Below are 20,122 nucleotides of genomic sequence, written 5' to 3' on the forward strand. Positions count from 1 at the left end.
AAAATGTTATAGTATAATATGTTATCAGTATGTAGTTTAAACAAAAACTTTTACCAAAAAATGAAATCACAACACTGGTTTGATTCATGAGAGTGCAAACTTTAATCAACAATTTCAGCAGATAGATGATGATATGTTCAAATAAGGTCAAAGCTCAGCAGTTTTCTTCTTCAGTTCTGACACTTAAAACACTTTTTTCTTTCCATCACCACAAATCAGTACCCAGGCATTTGTGGTGAGGTGACAGCGGTAGGTCATAGGAGCTGTCCCACTGCTGGCGTACAATATCAGCTTGCTTCTTACAAGGTCATAAACTGTTTTGCTTGGAAAATAAACTCTAAACATGGCCGACAGCTTCAGCCTGTTTCCTTTAGCGCCACAAACATGTATAAACACAAAGAAGCGCAGGTGCAGTAACACCGCCAATGTGTTTTCAGTATCTACAAAGTTTTCTCTTCATAAAAGCACAGTGATTTAGACTCTGCTTACAGTATCATAACTCTGTTTTCAGTGGTAAATGTGAGGGTCTAGGTTTGTAATACTTTGATTTATAAAAGCAACTTCGATAAAGCTCTGGTTAAAGCATATAAAACTTCATTTGGAACATAATTTATAAACAGTGACAAACTGTGCGCAGATTTGTAATACTTAAGGCAATCATATAAACATATAATCTAATAACAAAGTAATCTTGGGAATTATTTTCAAAGTTGTAAAAAATAAAAATTCAAAGAAATGTCTTTCGTTGCGTTGGATGCTGTAAATCCATAAAACATATCATACCTTAAGATATCGACAACAGCACAAGCCCTTTTTCTGAATACAATTCAAAGAGGGCTTTGACATGCTTTTGAACACATACAAACTTGGTAGGCTGTGCAACATAGTTGCATTATTATCAAATATCTATTCAGCCAAAATATTCTACTGAAGAATCTGTCCAGGACAGCACAATTTCACCACATATTTTAACACTCTACGGATGACAAGCTACATGTAAAGTTTCTTAAATACTGATGGTCTATTTTTTGTGGAGCAAATATGTTGTGATTTTTTCTTCAGTGACGGTGGACATTTTTATTAAAGCTGAATACGCAAACACACAGATCACAGATCACAGAAGCAACACTTAACATTATATATTACTCAGACCGTCCATTCCTTTAGTTGGTCTCTGCTACCAAATCGTACCTGGAAAAACAGAAAGGATACAATTTATTGTTCAAATGATCTTGCAGAAAGAAATATATGAACATACATTTGTTGACAGCTCTATTTTATGCAATATTGATCAGAAGTTGTTTAAATTATTACCATTGTGTGACACCAGTCTTCAGGTCAATTTGGTCCAGGTCCAGCAGCAACTGTCGGCAACAAGTAACAGAAAAGAGGATGTTTAATGTCTGGCCATATTCAAGTCAACACAAAGGAATTGATGCGATGCTCTGAAATAACTAACTGCATTTCAGACAATTTTCTATACCTTGCCGATAAGCTCCCTCTCTCTGCTCATGAAGGAGACGCTGTTCTTCACAGACAGGTCCAGTCTTCTCTGTGCAGACTCCTCCAGGGAGAAGTCAAAGTCAAACCTGCAGAAAGAAAAAAAAAGTACATTAAAATCCTCATATTCTCTTCCCCATCATGAGTCTAATTTTCCTGTCTTACCTCTCGCTGAATTCTGGGTTGAGGTCTCTCTTCTTGGTGGCAGTCCTCCTCTTGGTGGTCGCCTTCTTGTCCGGCAGCAGGATGAAGGTGACATAAGGGTCTGCCCCGTCCTTAGAGCAGGCTGCCAGGGCTCTGTGGGTTCACAGCAGCACATTTACAACATGTGTGCTTCAGATAAAAAATTGTGATAATTAAGAAGTAACATATGTTATATCGAGACCTGCAGGCGTGAACGGTGACGAATAGCTTGCTCTCCTCGATGGAGTAGCTGAGGGTAAGCTTCACCTGGCCTGCTGAGTTTGGGTTATCAGCCCTAAAGACACAGAGCAGTAAATGTGATTATTTACATCATGATGTCTTTAAATCTATAGGGCAAAATAGAATGAAGTAAAAAGGAAAAATATTCCACTAAAACAGACCCTGATATGTTAACAGTGGGGTATAGTGGCTACACAATGGAGCATTAATGCTTGCATGTGTAACTCACGCGTTAAATCCACTTCTCCGTCTGAGGTCGAGATGAGAAGGAACCCATCTGGGAATGACTTCTTCTCCCTCAGATCCTGCCTCCCCCGGGGCCCGACGACACACCGCCAGCTGAGTGTCCAACACCTGCAAGATACGGATTATAGCTCAGCATGACATTGCTGCTGCATAATAATCTATAACTGGTTTTAATAAGGACTTTATTTTACAGATTATCCATGCAGCAAGACTTGAAATTGCCTGTGTTGCAACTTTTTTTGAAGGGGAAATCCAAAGTCAGTACTGGTTCAGAGATATATGGCATCTGGGGTTCAGAATGACTTTCAACCCCCATGTGTGTTGATTAACAGCTAAGAGCACAGATTCAAGAAAAGTGTGTGTGGCAGCATCCCATGTAAAATTACTACTTTTTACACAATAGTTTTGGATGAATTTAACAATGAGTAATGTTTTATTCCATATTATTCAGAGGTGCTGTAAGGCCTATGTTTTAAACCCCATAGTTAGTCATTACAGCTTTAAGAATACCTACTGAAAGGTCAGAAAATGTAAATGAATGTCTGTATTTATGTATAATTTGTCAAGATTTAGAAGGAAAGGAGTAACGTATGTCTGTGTATGTGAGCAATAACATGTAGATTTGAGTGAACTGTAAACTGAGGCGGGTGTGATTGTTATGTACATCTCCATGTATGTTATATATTTGTGGAATAAATAAAAAGTTCTAAAAAAAAAAGAATACCTACAAAGCAAAACCCAGTTTTTCTAAATGCAAAGACATTGTGCAGGATATATGTTATCTTCAGTGTACAGCACATGATAGTACAGTACAGTATTCCGTGCAGTGCAATGCTGGTTTAATAAAGAGAAAGTGATACTGCCAGTCAGGGCATCACTCACATGGTCACATATTGCAGCATATTGGTAGTGTAGATAAAGGATGACATATTGTCAGTACCTTGAGAGTGGCCCTCAGTAATATCTGGCTTTCTGGCAGCGCTCCATCCAGATTAATCCAGCGATCCAGCACTAAGCCTGGCTCCATCATCACCTCTCTGAGAGGGAGTGTGAAGGACCCGAGGGCCTGGCCCCAGCTGTGGGAGAGCTAGAAACAAACAAACACAAACATCATGGAAATTACAACGTACTTCAGACTGCAATTCATCTTTAAGTTATGACATTATAAATAATATGGATGCTTGCATTGCGATGTTTATGTCTTTCACCTTCACTATGACTGCTTCATCTCTGGGGTCTCGAACCAGAAAATGAAAGGCTTCGTCCCATCGAGGGGATGTGGAACGCTCACAAATCTGAGGAAAGAAAATGCAAAAAGAATGTAAGGACTTTTCAAACTGCATTATTCTTTTGTTGCATTCACAGTCTCAACTAAGAAGCCATGATCTCACCTTGGTTTTGTAAGAAAGACTTTTGAGGATAATCTCAGCCCCGACTTTAGGCTCCTTCCCATTCTTCTTCAGCTGAAAGTGAGAATATTTGTATATAAAAACTGTACTCAATGGGAACTACAAAATTTAAAGCACATATTACATCACCAGTCATTTCATATACATATGAGAATGCAGCTGTATTTTGTGGAAAACACTGCTACAAAAAGCAACTATTGTGCACACACACAAAACCATAATAAACAAGAAATATAGCCCCAAGGACACATAGCTATGATCTCACCGGCAGGCCATGGGCACGCTCCACATACACAAACAGCACCGCTGCTGATGGCACAACCTTGTTATGGTACGACTGCTGAGACTGGAACTGCAGGATCTGTAGGAATGATATCACAGAGAGACATAAAGAGTGAGAGTTTAGTGAGACTTAATGTGCAATAAGAATGTTGTGGTTAAATCTTCCGTTGCAACCCTACCAAGAAAGATGTGAGCATACATCTAACAAATCTAATCTACACAAAGTCTCTCACTGTAAAAGTTCTTCCTGTTCCTGTTTTGTAACATTTTGTATCTGCCAACACACTAAACAACAAGGCTAGAAAACCCTGTAGGCTCTTACAGTAAAAGAAGCATCAATTTAAGGTTAGATTTGGATATTTTCTAAGTTTGCTTTTTATTCCTCCGACTCAAATGGAAATACATTTAATTTGTTTACGATGGAAATAAAACGTTCTACTCAAGACTGCAACAGGATATGTTTTAAACTTAGTCAAGGCTTTCTGGCAATTTTAAAACAACTGCAGTATTTTGCATGTGAGAACTGTTTATCCAAATAAAAACTGAACAAAAAATGAAGTTAAATGTTGAGAGTTAATATCTTACCTGCTCCAGTCTGGGTAGGTCAGAGACTCTGGGCAGCCACTCGAGCACCAGGTGAACTCGGCCTGACTTCACATCATTTAGAGTGTACCACTGTAACAAAAGGCACAGAAATGTCCAGGTTATGATATAAATAAAAATAATATTTGTTATATGATCTGTTCACTATGTGTCACTCACCGTGTCCATGAATTGTGAGCTGATGATATCCCGTAGGTTAATCTTGAACCTGCAAAGAGAGGACTCAGTCAATACTTCCCTTTCACTTCATTATATCCCCTTTCAGATATGCTGTAAAGTTGTATTTGTTTGTCCAGACGCACCTTCCCAGAAAGTCATCCTGATCAATGTCCTTGTCAAACAACTCAAACTGGATCTCCTGACCAGGAAGCTGGGTCAAAATCACCTGAATCATAGAAGAAAAAAATGTCCAGGCTTAATCCAGGCTTAAACATAATCATCTTATTAGTCGAGTCGAAGAGAATTAAACAAAGGTAATACCTCATAGAGTTCATTCCAGATGGGGTTGAGGTTTTCTTTGATGGTGTGGCTACGGAACGTGATACCAGCCACACGGATCTTAACGTAGGGGTCACTCTTTCCCTTCACCATGCCCCCCATGAAGTTGTCCTTTGCTATCAGGTTTTGGGCCTCCACCAGATGGATCCGCAGCACGCCCTGTGAGCAGAACAAGGGCAGGTAAGGCTACCATAGTGTGTGAGAGAGAGAAAGAGGCTGTTGGTGCTGCAACTGCTTGAATCTTTATTTTTACCTCAGTTGCAAACTCTGGGTCGGGCGTGGTTTGCTGTGGTCGTATTGGCTGAGGTTTACCTAACCCACCGGGCCCCATAGGGTTCAGTTCTGAGCTGATACCCCCCTGACCTATCCCAGGCCCAGGGTTCACAGGCCGAGGAGAGGGAGTGGTAGGAGTGGCATCCTCACTAAGCCACAAAATCTAGGAGGAAACAAATAACCAGTTAGTACATTAAATGCATGTTTCTCTTTTCTGTTTATGTGGACTGCATGTTCTCACAAGGATATGAGGATGAGGCAGAAAGGAGACTTTAGTTAAGCCAAGGCATGAGAAGGGGAGGAGTTAAGAGTTGCTGTAGAACTCCATAAACTCTCCAGTATCCCACATTCTTTCATTTCAGGGTGTCATGTTCAACAGGATCTAATTTCCATGGATAAAAGACACACACACAGCCATTCATGGTACGTTTAATTTGATAGCCAGGCTTTGAAGGGTGGCTGTGGGCGTTATACTGAAACATGTGTCTGATAGTTTCCTGAGGCAAAAGCGGTCCTTTTGGAGCTGGTAGGATTTCAAAGTCTTTTACACAGACACTGTAGCTGGTTTTATTCTTAGCAACAGTCATGGAATTTTTACAACAACACCGTACACATGTGACCATGCAGAGAAAAATAGTTTGTGGGTGAAATACCAACCCTAAGAACAATTTTGGCGTAGATGCGGCTGGCAGAACCAGAATTCTCCAGCTGAAACCATTGGTCCATGGTGAGTTCAGGGGTATCCATTAGACGGCTCAGAGGGAGAGTCAGACTGCCCAAGGTCAGAGCACGGTCGTCATCTTTCACCTGATTTTAAAACACAGGGACATACATGTGGAGTTAGGATAAAGGAATTATCAGGATGGGAAAAGGGCCATGAATAGGTAAAAAAACAAAGAAAAAAAGAGTGTAGTTTATATAAATAACAACGAATAAGTGGAAAAATCAATAAAGTATTATGTGGTCTAATGACCATATAATTGTAGCTATAGCACGATCAATATATTCAATCATTAGCCATAATGACTTACTTGAATGTCAATGTCTTGTTTGCGAGGATCCTGAATAAAGAAGGTAAAGGCATCCTCCCACACGGGACTGTTGGTCCCATAGCAGGTCTGCAGAGGAGAGGGGGAAAACTCTTTATAATGCTCAGAGTTAGGTTCAATATACTAAGAGAAGATTATTTCATTACCTTGCTCTCTTTGGTTGCATCCTGTATAGAAATCTGCACCATTGGGCTCGGGTCCTTATTTCCTTTTCTCATCTACAACACGTGGAATAAAATGGATGTGGGTAACAGACAAATATGAAATGCACATCAAATGAAAGAGTCTGAAATTCTAATGATCTTACAGGTAGTGCATTAGCTTGATCAAGATAGATGGCCAAGATAGCAGCAGATGGAGGGTCAGCCGTCTTACTGGTCAAGTTCTGGTTCTTCTGGATCACCTGGTGAGGAAACAATGAACACAATCAAAGAGCAGTGAGGAAAATGATCAACCAAGGGCCACAATTTAACTTTTCCATACAATAAAAAGTTGATAAAGAATGTATTAATTCACAGTTTGACAGTTTAAGATTGGTCTTATTTTTTTGGTTGATATTGGTCATATATTGTCTATAAATTAAAGGAATTGTCCCTTAAACAAAAATACCTAAAGCATAAAGAAATACATTAAACCTTTGATCAAAATATGTCAAACCAACCACATAAACTCACATCAAACAATGGACATCAGGTGACAGCATAACATAAAATCTGTACATCAAGCAGTCTTCATCCAACCCAAAGGTGCACCCTTGGATTGGTTTTAGAATATTTGTGTGAATATTTATCCAGGATTTAACAATACTTTCTTTGTTTAACACTGACATGTTTGAAATGTTACATTATCTGTTTTGTTTTCAATCTGTAAGTTGTTTTAATGTTCCTTTTTGTGTCATTATCTCCTGGCAAGGACAGTAGTGTATAATAAACAGGGAATCTTTTCTAGGAAAATAAAAAAGTTAAATTATAACTTTTTTGGGTGTCATCCTCCTCTCTCACTGCATTTCCTGTTTTTGAAACTGCCAAATGCCTAAAACAATATGGCATTTGAATACAAAAATAATGCTCTGATCCTAAACAGTGTTTCAATGTTGTCCACATCACTACCCAAGCCCTGCAGCTGCTTCATTACCATTAAGATTCAGTTCTAATAGGCTGTTCAGCAGACTCACCTCACTCAGTCTGTCAGCAGAGGACAGCAGAGAGAGCCACTCCAGCCGGAGGTGAACGCTGCCAGATGGGACGTCCCTCAGGTTGAACCACTGTTTACAACAACAACAGATTCATTAACACACATCTCCTCTGGCTGATGTGTTTTAGACTGGCCAGGGATAGAAGATTAGAGAACATCACGAGGGGGCCCAGGAGGTCTGCAGTGTCACATGCTAACAGGATTACGGCAGTATTCCTCAGATGTGAAACAACATAATAACTAGATTCTTGTGCTTGCTGATCATCATATGATGAACATTTTTTAATAAACAGACTTTTGAAATACTGAATCTGGGCTAACATACGCAAACAAAACTTACATCATCCACAACTCTGGCCTTCTTTACAATATCAAGATCCACCTTGACCCTGAAAAAGAGAGAGATAAAGAGATATAGAGACAGAGTATCAATGAAGCAAACAATCAAAGATACTAAGGCGTTCAAAATGAGACAGAATCATGGCCCACCATGGCAATAGCAGAGATGTGAATGGCATGAGAAGCACATAGAGACCAAGTAAATGAATGAGAATGAGTAAGCTACCTCCCCAGGAAGTCATCCTGGTCTGGGTCTTTGTCAAAAACTTCCACTTCCAACTCCTGACCAGGTACTTCATGGACAATCACCTGACACACACACACATTTACACACACAAATAATTGGACAAAAACACACAACAGATATACAGATATAGATACAGCCACACATGGCACAATAACACAAGGACATGCAAACAGAATCACAAATGCAAGAACTTTTCACTTTTGTGTTAAGTAGATAATAATTTAGTATCTGTTCAACGGTTCTAATAAGATAAACAACAAAAAACATGCATCCCTGCACAAGCTGTTTTCGCAAAAACAGTTTTCGCAAAAGCTGCTTATCTTTAAAAGAGTATCTCCCTGCTTTCACAGAAAACAGATAACAGAACTGTTTCTCAATATGTGGCACATTAAATACTTAACCACTTCCCTACACAACCCCTATGAAGCTAGCAAACTAGCAGCAAGCTATAACTTTTACCACTTTAAATGCATCACTCAAACATCAAGCTCGTTTTTAGATGTATCTCTTATTTCCCCCTCCTCTTCTTACCTCATACATCTCCCTCCACTGAGGGTTCAGGTTGCTGTCCACATGATGAGAGGTGAAGATCTGTGTTCCTACACGCAGAACGGCATACGGGTCAGACTTCCCATCGATTAAGCCCTTGATGATCGTGTCCTTGGCAGTCAGGTCCTCAGCCTCCAACAGGTGGATACGCACGACTCCCTAGTATGTGCATACACATGCAGGAAAACACATGCACAAAGAAAATGTAAATGTTAGTCAACTAGCTTCCTCACAAAACAAGGATCCATGTTTATCACAATGTGAATTTGCTGTTTGACTCTCAGACTATGTGTTTGCAGCTTATATGCTTGGACAGTTTCAGTCAGTGTAGGTCCATGTTTCTCCAGGCCATTAAGACAGTTACCCTTGGGAGAGGGGAGCGGAGCTGCGCAACGTGCAGGTCGGCCACCAGGGGAATAGTAAGACGGTTGGGGAGCACCAGGTGGGAGGCTATTGCATCCATTATCATAGTGTCCGACATGGCACTGCAAATGAATGCGAGGATGATGATGGAGACACACAGGAGACACACAGACAAACAGACAGAGTCTATGTACTACTGCTGACAATACGAACATGCATAATAAACATGATATTCATGTTCTCAGCAACAAAACCAACAGGAAACTCCCATTGGTTAAGATGAGGACAATTCTAAAGTAATACAATTAAATAATAATGACACATTGTCATTTAAAGCATCACCAGAGAAAACCGGTGTGCAAGCAACAAATGTACACCTCTGACAATGCTTTTATTGTATTTTCATAAATGCATGGAGTCATAATATACATACTAAATAAGTACAATAATACCAATAAGGCATAAAGTTGTCAAGTTAAAGGTTGAGGGTGACATTTCATTATTTTTCACACTTAGCTTTAAGGGATGTGAAAACACAGATCTGTTGATTAACCGAAATAGTTTCGCTCACATTACTAGTTAGTTTAGCAACTAATGACTAAAAACAAAACAGACTATCTTTCTACTCAATCAATTCCTAAAAGTGCACCACCCACACCTTTCCAACTTCATTAGCTGACTTCACAAACAGGCAATCCTAGTCAAAAACGATTAAAAAAACACCAAACAGACACAACAGATCAATGTGGCTGCACACTCAAATCTGAGTACACAGAGCTCCATCATATAAACTTACTTCAGCCCGGGGATATCTAACAGATTAGTCAATCCAGTCCAGTTGATGTCCAGTTTCTGTGACACAGATAAAAACAGACATTAGATAACAATGCAGTGCAAAATCAGACGAGCTTCACTGGTGCTACACTTACAGGCTTGCGGATGAAGAACATTGTGATGGCTCCAACCAGCGGCACATCTCCGATCAGAGGCTCAAGGATGACACGCAGCTTACCGTGAAGCTAAGGAAAAAAAATATAATAATGAAAGGACGTTTCATGCTACTCAACTGTCGCTAATAAGTTAAGATTGTCTTAATATTCATTCTCATACCTGGACTCCTTTCACTCCAGCTTTGCAAAAGTACTTCTTGATTTCTACATTTATCTCGACATCACCGGCATAGCTGCAAGAAGAAGAACAGTGACACACTAGAGTAGAGATACATGTTTACCTAGGTGAAGCAGTTTATATGGTATTCAAATCGAGCTGTGTAAACAATGATCTGTTGACAAAGGATAAGCCCTAGCTAAGTGTCAGAACTTCAAAGTTACTCAAAGATATGTCAGTGTCTGACTTGACTGACTGGGTGCTTATAAACATGCAATATGATAGTAGTGATTCATTACCTCAGGTACAAATCCAACATAACTTGTCGCTTATCGTGTTCTGTGTGAGCCTTTACACCAACCACCTTCAAAGCCTGTGAACACAACAGCTGCTATTAAACAAAGACAATAAGAGTGATAGACTTTGTGCAATAACACAAGCAAAGATCCACATGAAGATTCATTCTCTGTGATGAAATCATCAATCTTTAAGCTTGTAATTAACAGGCTAGTGAGACCAGCCTTCCACTGTATTTTCTTGGCTGTAAAACATTAACAGAATAAATTGCTGTTTTTATGACAGGCCATTCAGATACCTTGTCTCCTAGGTTGACCTTGGTGAAGCTGAGAGTCTGCAGATGAATGCTGGAGGCACGGATGGCGGGGGCAATGGTTTCCACCAGCAGCTTCTCCAGATACTGACCAATGAAGGGCCAAGCCTGCTGCAGGATCTACACGATAGATAATATCCAATGTATGTTATACATAAGATACATAAGATAGTATGAAGCAATGAATGAATACAAATGATCAAAAGTGGTTTATGTTTTTATCCGCAGTCATATGATTCTGTGAGCAACAATGCATGCATCTTTTATTGTGGCAAGGCACTTCCAGCGAATAAGAAATCATTATCAGAATATGACAGCATATCAAAGAACAATAACCAAAGCACACACCATAGTCACAACACACAGAATCGCTCTCTCTCTCTCCCTCACATACACACACACACTTCACAATTCACAATGCCAAGACTACTTGTTTGAAATGTTAAGGCTTTTCAGAGAAGCTAAAACCAAGTTTCTGACAGAGATCGGAATCTAAACATTGAACAATAGCTCAGTCATTTATAATTCAGCAGGGTGGTTATGATGAAGTGAATGACTCAAATGCACCTCTCACTTTGGAGTCAAATTAAAAAGGAAAAACAATCGCTAATGCTTTACTTTATGGGTCAATCATTTCCTAGGAGATTTTTCAGTAAGAGCATCTATAGCTATAATTCTGGGGAGTGAGTTGAATCAATGTTTTCACTCCACACAGATCCCATTTGTGTTAGCTTCAGCATTTCAGTGTGAGGTGTAAGAGCGAGGTGCAAAGTCCTGTCAGCTACTGTTTACTGACCTTTTGACCTCTACACTCCCCATGAGACTAGTGATGCTAGTGGCGTAAACCTTAGGAGAGTATCTTATATTATTTATGATACAGTTATTGACATTCAGCTAGGAATTATGCATTATACAAGAGTGTAACTCCTTTTTTACTGTGTTGCTCACAGCCATCCCCAGCTCTTTTTATTTGCAGATGACTATTTTTTGTTCTTGTCAAATATAATAAAAGGTGAGAACATTTCAGGGCTGATGTGTGTTTGTTTACAAGGGAGGAGGGGTAGTGTGAGCATCTGGGTCACACGTCAGGAAGCCCGGAGGAGAGACGTGGGCTGCTGAAAGATGAGTCCTGCAAATTGCCCTCCCATAAGCTGGGCTTCTGTCAATAAGTTCATTACATTTTTCCCTCCAGAAGGGTGCTTTGTATTATTAGTATTCATATGCACACTTGCCCTATACTGATGCGAGGTCACTGTACTGACAAAGACAAAGAGCGCTGAGATATGATCTGAGCCACTCTCTCTGCCTCTTAATTATACTGGGAGATAATCAGCTGGGATGGAGAGGCTGCAGCGGGAGCCGGGTCAGTTAAAGTCCACACAAGTTGTCTCCATAAATAATGTGAGGCATTGCAGCTACTGGGTTACTCAAGTGAAACGTCAACACTTTATCTTGGAATCACTGCTGTTTAAGAGTTCAGCTGAATGAAGCGAAGCAGTCTGTCTTCATACAAGCGTGTTAAAGAAGATTATTGTCAAAAAGTAGTTCCTAATCATAATGTATGAATACACAGCCATAGCTGCGCATTTAAGTCTGACAGGGACATACCTTATTCAGCCACTCCACCTTTTCCACATCAGGAAAGTTGACCTGTGAACAAGAAAAATTGGTCAGGCATGAACTTTTCATTTCATTTCATTTTTATTTGTCCCGCTCATGGTACGCAAAACCAAATGTACAATAATTGCCAACAAAACATGTCTCTACAACACACCATTGAGCGAAAAGGAGCAGGGAGAAGAAGAAAATCTTATATGACCTGCCCCTTTCTAAAAAAATAAATAAAATACAAATAGATGGTCTGCCCTTCATAATAAAAAATGTTCACAGCCAAACAACTCAATACAACACTGCCATAAAATGACCTCCAGCTCTGAGCAGAAGAGCTAATACTTGAGATGAATGTTATATTTACGTTTTTCTGGTTGTGTGGAATGACCTGAAGTAGATAGGTTCTAATTTAATTTTGGAGAGTAATTTTAGATCATGCCCAATTAAACGATAAGAAAAAACACAGGCTGAGCAACTTAGATGTGAGACAACATTTCAGGAAGCCATCAACCACGTGCACATCAGCCTTTCCTCTAAACCACAAAGACATGAGATCTGATGATAGGGTCTGTCATCACACACACGCACACGCATGCACGCATGCACACACGCACACGCACACGCACACACACACACACACACACACACACACACACACACACACACACACAGTTTATTCCCTCGTGCTCTCTATCCAGATATGGTGGTCCTGGGGAAATATGTTGATGAGGCATCACGTTTTTGGAGCCGAATAAGGTCAAACGCTGCTAGTGAAACAGGAAAGGGAAACAAAACAGAGAATCTCTCCTACTGCTAGATATAAATATATTTTTCATCATTTTAGAATAGACGTGCATTTCACTGTCTACTAAGTCTAAGATCCCATAGTTCCACTCCCTCATCTGACATTTAAATATACATTCCTGAGTGCAGTTAATCCTCCAGGCACTGCACTTTAGGAAAGTCTTAATATGGGGCTGGATTTGGACAGTAGGAAGATACTGTGAACAAAAAGGACAGTGTGCACTATGAGTGTATAATGGAGCAAAATTCTCTTTCTTTTTATGCGTGAATATCTTTACTTGATGAAGTCTGGATCCTACAATTAAACAGCAAGCCCCAACTAATGAGTAATATGCATGTAAGAGCCTATCACAGTCAGAGATGCAAAGAAACTGAGGTGCAGCTCAAGTTCCGCCTGGAAGAGGAGGCAGATGTGACAGGTGAAACAAACATGCAGGCGGTGAGCCAGTGCTTACCCAGGGAGGTAAATCCCTTTTGGCTCTGAAAGCCTTCTCGGTGGTAAAACTCATCTCGTTGTCCAGGAGGTACATGGCAGATTTGAGCCTCATCACTTTCTCCAGTCGACTGTGTTTCCATCCCATGTAGATCATCAGCCCGAACAGCACTACACTGATGCTGAAGCCATAATATCCGGCCAGGTACACTGGTAGAAGAGCACCGAGGCATTTTGCAAACGACCACAGCACACTCAGAGCTCGTTCACCTGGGCTGGGTAAGGCCGGGGCTGCGATCGCAGTGCCTCCGCTCATGCCAGGCTCTGCCTCCGCGGTTGACATCGCACGATCCGTTTGAATTCACTGGCTCTAGCTGGCCTTCAGCTTCACTGCGTCTGCGACAAAGTGGCACTGAAGAATTACCAGCGTATTCCTACAGAAACCATCGAGAAATCACCTATAAACTGCGGGCTTCGATCGTTGAATTCATGATCACGGCTGTTCTCTGCTACACTCCCCCTCAGTTCCGCAGGGCACTGAAGCAGGCAATTCCGACTTTCATTTACGTATAACGCTTCTCTCACAGAGCAGGGCAAAGCAGAGACCAGGACCCGAGAGGGCGGGTTCTTCTTCAATCCCTCCTTCACAAGAAATCCAGCAAAAACCTAAACCCTAGAATTAACTTGGAGCGTCATTCATCCACTCAGGCGGAGCGTATCGCGACTCATGTGCAAAGTGGTGGATGACTGTTTATTTTAGCTCAAGACACCAAAGGCATTTTTTTTTACTTATCATCACCGTGTTAACAAAAAAAAACACTCCGCCCAAAAGGATGTAGACACTGCCAATGCACATGCTGCACAACCCGTTATCTTGTCCACACAACCGGATCAAACCCTGCCGCATGCGCAAGCGCTCATGTCCTCTGCAGCAGCTTTACAACTGAGCGTGACAGCGCCAACAGGTCTGTTGACAGAAAGGTGTAAGCTTCCTGCTTTATGGATGTTCATTAATCAGCTGCCGTGGTGATAAGCGTCTTAAAAAGAAAATCCAAGCGGCAGAGTCGTGATCTGCGCAAAAGGTCACTACGCAATGTTTACGCAGTACATTACAGGTCGGTCTAAAGTAGCCTAGTTTAGGATTTGTCATTCAGGTGCATTTTGGGAGGTGGTTTTCCTTGTTTTTCATTCATAGCTTCATTAAGCTAAGCGACTGAAACAGCAAAACCCCTGGTTGCCTAGATACAATGCATTACAGCTGAAGGCTTATTTGCAGAGGCCAAGCAGTCAGTTAAACACCAACAACCAGTAAGGGCCTAAAGGCAACCATTGAAACAGTAGGCTTACACATAATTAAAATGTCTTGGTTTAATAGGATAGTGATAGGATTATATATTTCTAAGATTGTGTAATGCAACAAATGTATAGGCTGTAAAGGCTCTTTATATATAATAATAATAATTGTGCAGATAAATCTAAATATTGTTGTTGTAAAGAAGTAGTAACAGCTTGGTGCTACATTTTGACCACATTGTAATGCCTTGTCTGTCACATGTTTGTGTTGTTGATATAGTAAACCTCCAAACTGGTATGACTGTGTTTTGTCTCTGTTTGGCAGCTGACTGTGTTCATAAAACATATTGGCTATCTGGCCCCCTTAGTCTTTTTAAAAATCCAAATCTGACAGGAGCGCTGTTTACAACTACAATTTATACAATATGTATGTTGGCAGTAAACTGGTCAGTGATCTATCTGTAAAATGCCAATTGTTTGAGAATAATGTTCTTATGCTTTCACATTATTAGTTTCTATTTTCTGCAGTAACATCATGACTCACTGGACTGTTTGATAGAAATCTGTAGCAATCACAAAAACGCCCCAAAGCGCACAGAAGGCAACTATAACACACATTTCACGTGTTAGGCAACGCTATCAACAACAAGGAACAACCATACATTATCATTGCATCTCAATAATGAAACAGTTCTAATGAAAACAGCTGTTTTGTTCTCTGCAAGCAGAAGTAGCAGTCACAAGATGATGAGTTTATCTGTGATGTTGAAATAATACATGTACAAAAATGAAACACAGGGCAAAGTTCAAGAACAGGTCTGATTCCTATTTCCCAATAAGTCTTTACATGGATTTAAAGTCAACGTTGCAAATGTATTAAGGGCAGCAAGAAAAAACTGTTAATTGGATAGACAAAATTATTTCTATCCCTATGAATTATTGATGTTATATTGTACAACAATTAGTGACAACTTTTCATGAAATAGCTAGCATTCCAGTTATCAATACTTTCATGCTTATGTATAGGCTACAACCTTTCCCTCATGTAACAAGCATCCTATATTTACCAAATGTGTTGAGTGAAGTAAGAGCTATATAGTGAAACTGCAAGACAGCCTATTTAAAGAGGATAATGTATACTCTTACAGCTGATTTCTGGGCACATATACAAGAGAAAACTCACTGGTCAACAACTTCTGTTTTCAGAGGCTGCAGTTGCAAACTCAGCAGAGGCTATCTGAAGTGAGGATATTTCGATACCATTGAAGTACACATAGAAAGTAAGGCTATAAGAAGCTAGATTTAATAATTAATGTTAAGTGTTTACTTGGCCATGCTGCCTCCAGACAACAGTTGTGTCATCTGTTGAACAGGCCTGTAAAAATTATTAACTTAAATTACATTCTGCCTTGAGTGATCGAGAAGATGTAAGCAGTGTTGAGTCTGTGCTCTTTGTGTTACATAATCCTATATATGCTCCACTTTTTAGGTCACTGCTAAGAGACAGGATCTCTTGGAGCTTGGCCAGCACACACTTTCATTAACACCACCTGAGCAGATGAGAAAACACAAGGGTCGTAAATCAAATTACAGTTACAGATGATGATATTGTGCATCAGTCATTTGTCTTTATACCTAACAGGATAAGTCATATGTCTTAAGACCGGATGAAGTCCACTTTGGTTTTCCTGTTTTGAAATGTACCGATAGAACTCAATGTTTAGGAGAGGCTTTTGTCCGTTTTAGAAAATGCATTGTAGTGTACCTTTACTTCTGCATTAATAGGGGAAGCATGTCTTGTGGTTCCATCAAACATTATGTAATACATAGTGTACTAAAGAAAGCAGAATTCTCTTCACAGTTCATGTAAAAGAGAATCCGTTTTTTAAAAGGTTATTCCAGTAACAGCCTGATTCGAATCACCTTGGCTCAGGACAGGATGAATGATTGGACTGCCTTCAAGGTTAAACACATTAGAGTGGTTTTTCCTTTGACTGAGCCTCATAAAAAGGTTAAAGCAGTCACACACCCACTCGAAGCATAAGATGTGGATAGAATCTGAAATGTTTTTAAGAAATTCACCCACAGCTTTCCATCAGATACCATTTTCGCATATTCAACTGCCTGGAACTATATTTAGTGGTTGAAATGGTGCTCCACTCATAAGAGGATCCATTACTAATACAAGAAAAAATTGTTTTACCCAAAGATGTTTTGACAACTCAGGGTTCCTGCAGGTTTCGCCAACTCAAATTTAAGACTTTTTAAGACCTTTTTAAGACCACTTTGAATAGAATTTAAGACCTATTTCACGGCAAGAAAGTATGAAGGAAAATTGCTATGAAAGAAGAAATACGTCCCATAATTACTTACAAAGTAAATGTATTCATGTTCAACATAAGAACAATGACTGAACATAACAGCATAACAGTACAGAACTGTGTTAGACAAAAAGTGTGTATGTGTGTGTGTCTCTGTGTGTGTGGGCTGTGCAATTAATCGTATTTTAATCGCAATTACGAAACATAATCGATTATTTTGCTTTGCTAGGTTGTGACAGTGCACTACAACATATTTGATCTAATTAATTTTAGTCTAATTTATTTTTATTTATCATATTTATATATGTTTAGTAGCTTGTGGAAGTGCGCTCCAAAATATTTTTTGGTCTTGTTTATTGGTATTTATTATTTTTGATATTATTTATTTAAATGTAACATTTATTTAATTAATTTTTTCAGTTGAATTATACGTTCAGGGTAATCAACAGTTAAAAAGATACTGTCCAAATTATTATTTGTTTTAAAGTTCAAGAAATGGATGTTTTCAAAGTCAATTAATAATTGTATTTAATAATTGTGATATCAATTATTGACCAAAATAATCGTGATTATGTTTGCCATAATCGAGCAGCCCTAGTGTGTGTGAGAGAGAGAGAGAGAGAGAGAGAGAGAGAGAGAGAGAGAAACAAGAGCTATATTCAGAGCTCTGCTGCCTTGGCTACAATCTTTCATCATTGCTGTTGTATGATTGGTGTTTAACTACGGTATTTAGCGTCTACAGCACCTCCGCTTTTAGGGTTGACGTAGACCCAAACGTTGCCCGGAGGTCCCCCGGTGTTGTTGCGGGAGCTTCTGCACTAGCTAACGCTGCACTAGCCAAACAAACACTAATTTATTTTGCAAAAGGTGCAGCGGGCTTCAAAGACGTTCCCCTCCCCTGGTTTCAACAAAGCACTAAATTCGATGTTTTCCAACCAAATACGGTTGAACTTACACTTCCCCATATTTATTTGTAAGTAGATTCTAAGATACATTACTTTCTGACTGCCGTTAGCTGAAGCTTGGTTGCTAGGTTACTAGCTGGGTGGTGTTCTCCGATAAGGGGCCGGGGGAAACAAAGTTAGTGTATACTGGTTCCATGTTGATTTATTTCAATACAAATGGTTCGGGGGAACTGAAAGGCTATTACCGTACTGGTTACTTTGCAGCCCGGACATTTCCCCCAAAACACATTTAGACGCTATCGCAACAAAGTACCTTTCAAATCCGATCATTTTTAAGACCTTCTAAATCATATTTAAGACCTTTCTTATTTTTTTGGTCATATTTAAGACCTTAAGGCCTTAAATTCAGATTATCAAATGTAAGACTTTTTAAGACCCCGCGGGAACCCTGCAACTTTAACCACTGGTCAGTTTCACTGAAGGTGAAACAGTCTGTCACTTGTTGCCAATATGACTTTTTCTTAGTGATTTGAAAACACTTTTAACCATGTGCAGACAGGCACTGCAGTGTCTGAACTCTACACATCTTAGCATTTGGAATAGTTGTCTAACACATATGCACTGCATCAGCAGATTAAACAACCCATATGTTTATAAAGTTATTAACTTTAGTTACCTCTACGAGTTCTGCACCACTAAAGCGATGGACACAATAAACCCATACTTAACCCACTGGGACAATTCTTGAAATTAGTCATTCAGCACGAGTACTATTGAAGACTAGAGTGCATTTTGATCCTTTTAAGATTTTAAACAGTACTTCTCAATTTTTACACTGTAGTGATTCTACTTTTAAGCAATTAAAATATCCAAGTACTACTACAGATAATAGGAACACCTGGGAAAGGCACCTCCCTTGAAAGCAAACAGCTAGTAAAAACCAAGACCTGCTAGTTATTTAGAAACCAAAACCTTTAATCACAGTATAAACAAAAGTTGAGGAATTAAGAACAATGAGTCCAGAATGTCCCCGAGGAAAAGCCTGTTATCCAGCAAGTCTTCAATCAGCGCTCCAGCATGTGTCAGCTGCTGCAGCAGCTCCGCGGCCTCGTGTTGGGATGGGCTCCTGTTGTTAGGATGGGCCCAACTGACAGACTTCACACCGGGAGGGTCCTGGCCTGGGTCTTCAGCTGCTGCTCACCGGGCTGCTTGTTTCACCACATGTGCTGCCACAGCCATGGCGGAGAAAACAGCCTACTTGGACCTCTGCCTCATCTTCCTCCTTTTACGCTTCAGTCTGAAAAAAGGTTTACAAGAGGCAATGAGACTAAAATCTTTCAACATGTTGTAACTTGTATTTGGTAGACTTGATGTGTATTTTGTCTTATTACTATTCTAACTGTATGCATACTTCTTAATTAATGTTAAGCGATCTTTAGCTCTTTAGTTGCTGCAATATAAATGTCGCCTCTGTGGGACGAACAAAGGTATTTTGATTCCGATATCATTGCATTAAAAAACATGCGCCATTAAGTCTTACCTGCGCATGCGCTTCTTCCTCCACTGTAAAAAAAAATAAGAACGACGACGTTAAATGACTTGGTTAAATTATGTGCATTTTCTTAAAAGACAAGCACATGTTTGCAACGACTGTTCAACTACACATACAAATGGCATAATACAATTGTTACAACTAAAAGCAGGTGAGAAGGCTGTGCTGGGCCGTCGACATGCTCAAACTGGCGAGCTCGCTAATGTTAGCATCACCAGGAACAATGATTATTTAATCATACAGACATGAAGTACAAACCTTAGCTCTCATGCCGAGATGAGAAGACTGAAAAGAGAAGGAAACATGTGAAGGATTAGTTGGATTGATTCAAAAACACGATGATTCACATGGATTGTGATCAGCAGCTAAGGTCTCACTTACCGAACGCTTGGGAACCGTCTGCAGGAAGACCGTCAAAACATGGCGACGTCCTTTTTATAGTGGTTTTCATACGTCATCTTAATGTGACCGCAGGAAAATATGGGAAATGTAGTTTTCTGGAAAGAAAAAT

The 20,122-nt window shown here is 39.8% G+C and overlaps 1 protein-coding gene and 1 long non-coding RNA gene across 2 annotated transcripts; both read right to left on the minus strand.

Moving 5' to 3' along the window:
* Nucleotides 1-78: 78 nt before the first annotated feature.
* esyt1a (extended synaptotagmin-like protein 1a) lies at nucleotides 79-14,429 on the minus strand. Its single transcript, XM_034145083.1, has 31 exons — nucleotides 13,563-14,429; nucleotides 12,301-12,342; nucleotides 10,678-10,812; nucleotides 10,382-10,455; nucleotides 10,086-10,158; nucleotides 9,905-9,994; nucleotides 9,772-9,827; nucleotides 8,977-9,097; nucleotides 8,595-8,771; nucleotides 8,043-8,125; nucleotides 7,818-7,866; nucleotides 7,458-7,547; nucleotides 6,591-6,686; nucleotides 6,430-6,501; nucleotides 6,266-6,352; nucleotides 5,892-6,041; nucleotides 5,215-5,397; nucleotides 4,944-5,120; nucleotides 4,766-4,848; nucleotides 4,623-4,671; nucleotides 4,446-4,535; nucleotides 3,844-3,939; nucleotides 3,561-3,632; nucleotides 3,378-3,464; nucleotides 3,110-3,256; nucleotides 2,153-2,277; nucleotides 1,886-1,978; nucleotides 1,666-1,797; nucleotides 1,484-1,589; nucleotides 1,315-1,364; nucleotides 79-1,191 (listed from the first exon to the last, which is right to left on the minus strand). Exons 1-31 carry the CDS (start codon nucleotides 13,881-13,883, stop codon nucleotides 1,164-1,166), a joined length of 3,234 nt encoding a protein of 1,077 aa, XP_034000974.1. The 5' UTR covers nucleotides 13,884-14,429; the 3' UTR covers nucleotides 79-1,163.
* A 4,584-nt stretch (nucleotides 14,430-19,013) lies between these two features.
* LOC117494491 lies at nucleotides 19,014-20,058 on the minus strand. The gene is made up of 4 exons (XR_004557077.1): nucleotides 19,993-20,058; nucleotides 19,870-19,896; nucleotides 19,600-19,622; nucleotides 19,014-19,356 (listed from the first exon to the last, which is right to left on the minus strand). It is a non-coding gene; the product is annotated as an uncharacterized LOC117494491 (long non-coding RNA).
* Nucleotides 20,059-20,122: the final 64 nt, after the last annotated feature.

This window comes from Trematomus bernacchii, unplaced genomic scaffold, assembly GCF_902827165.1.
Source record: "Trematomus bernacchii unplaced genomic scaffold, fTreBer1.1, whole genome shotgun sequence".
Classification (NCBI taxonomy): domain Eukaryota; kingdom Metazoa; phylum Chordata; class Actinopteri; order Perciformes; family Nototheniidae; genus Trematomus; species Trematomus bernacchii.

Excerpts from the sequence above, each read along its gene's own strand:
- esyt1a (XM_034145083.1), bottom strand. The coding sequence starts at position 13,883 with ATGTCAACCGCGGAGGCAGAGCCTGGCATGAGCGGAGGCACTGCGATC. Across the intron at positions 10,813-12,300 it reads AGGTGGAGTGGCTGAATAAG|ATCCTGCAGCAGGCTTGGCC; the intron begins GTATGTCCCTGT and ends TCTATCGTGTAG. Across the intron at positions 5,398-5,891 it reads ACGCCAAAATTGTTCTTAGG|ATTTTGTGGCTTAGTGAGGA; the intron begins GTTGGTATTTCA and ends GTTTCCTCCTAG.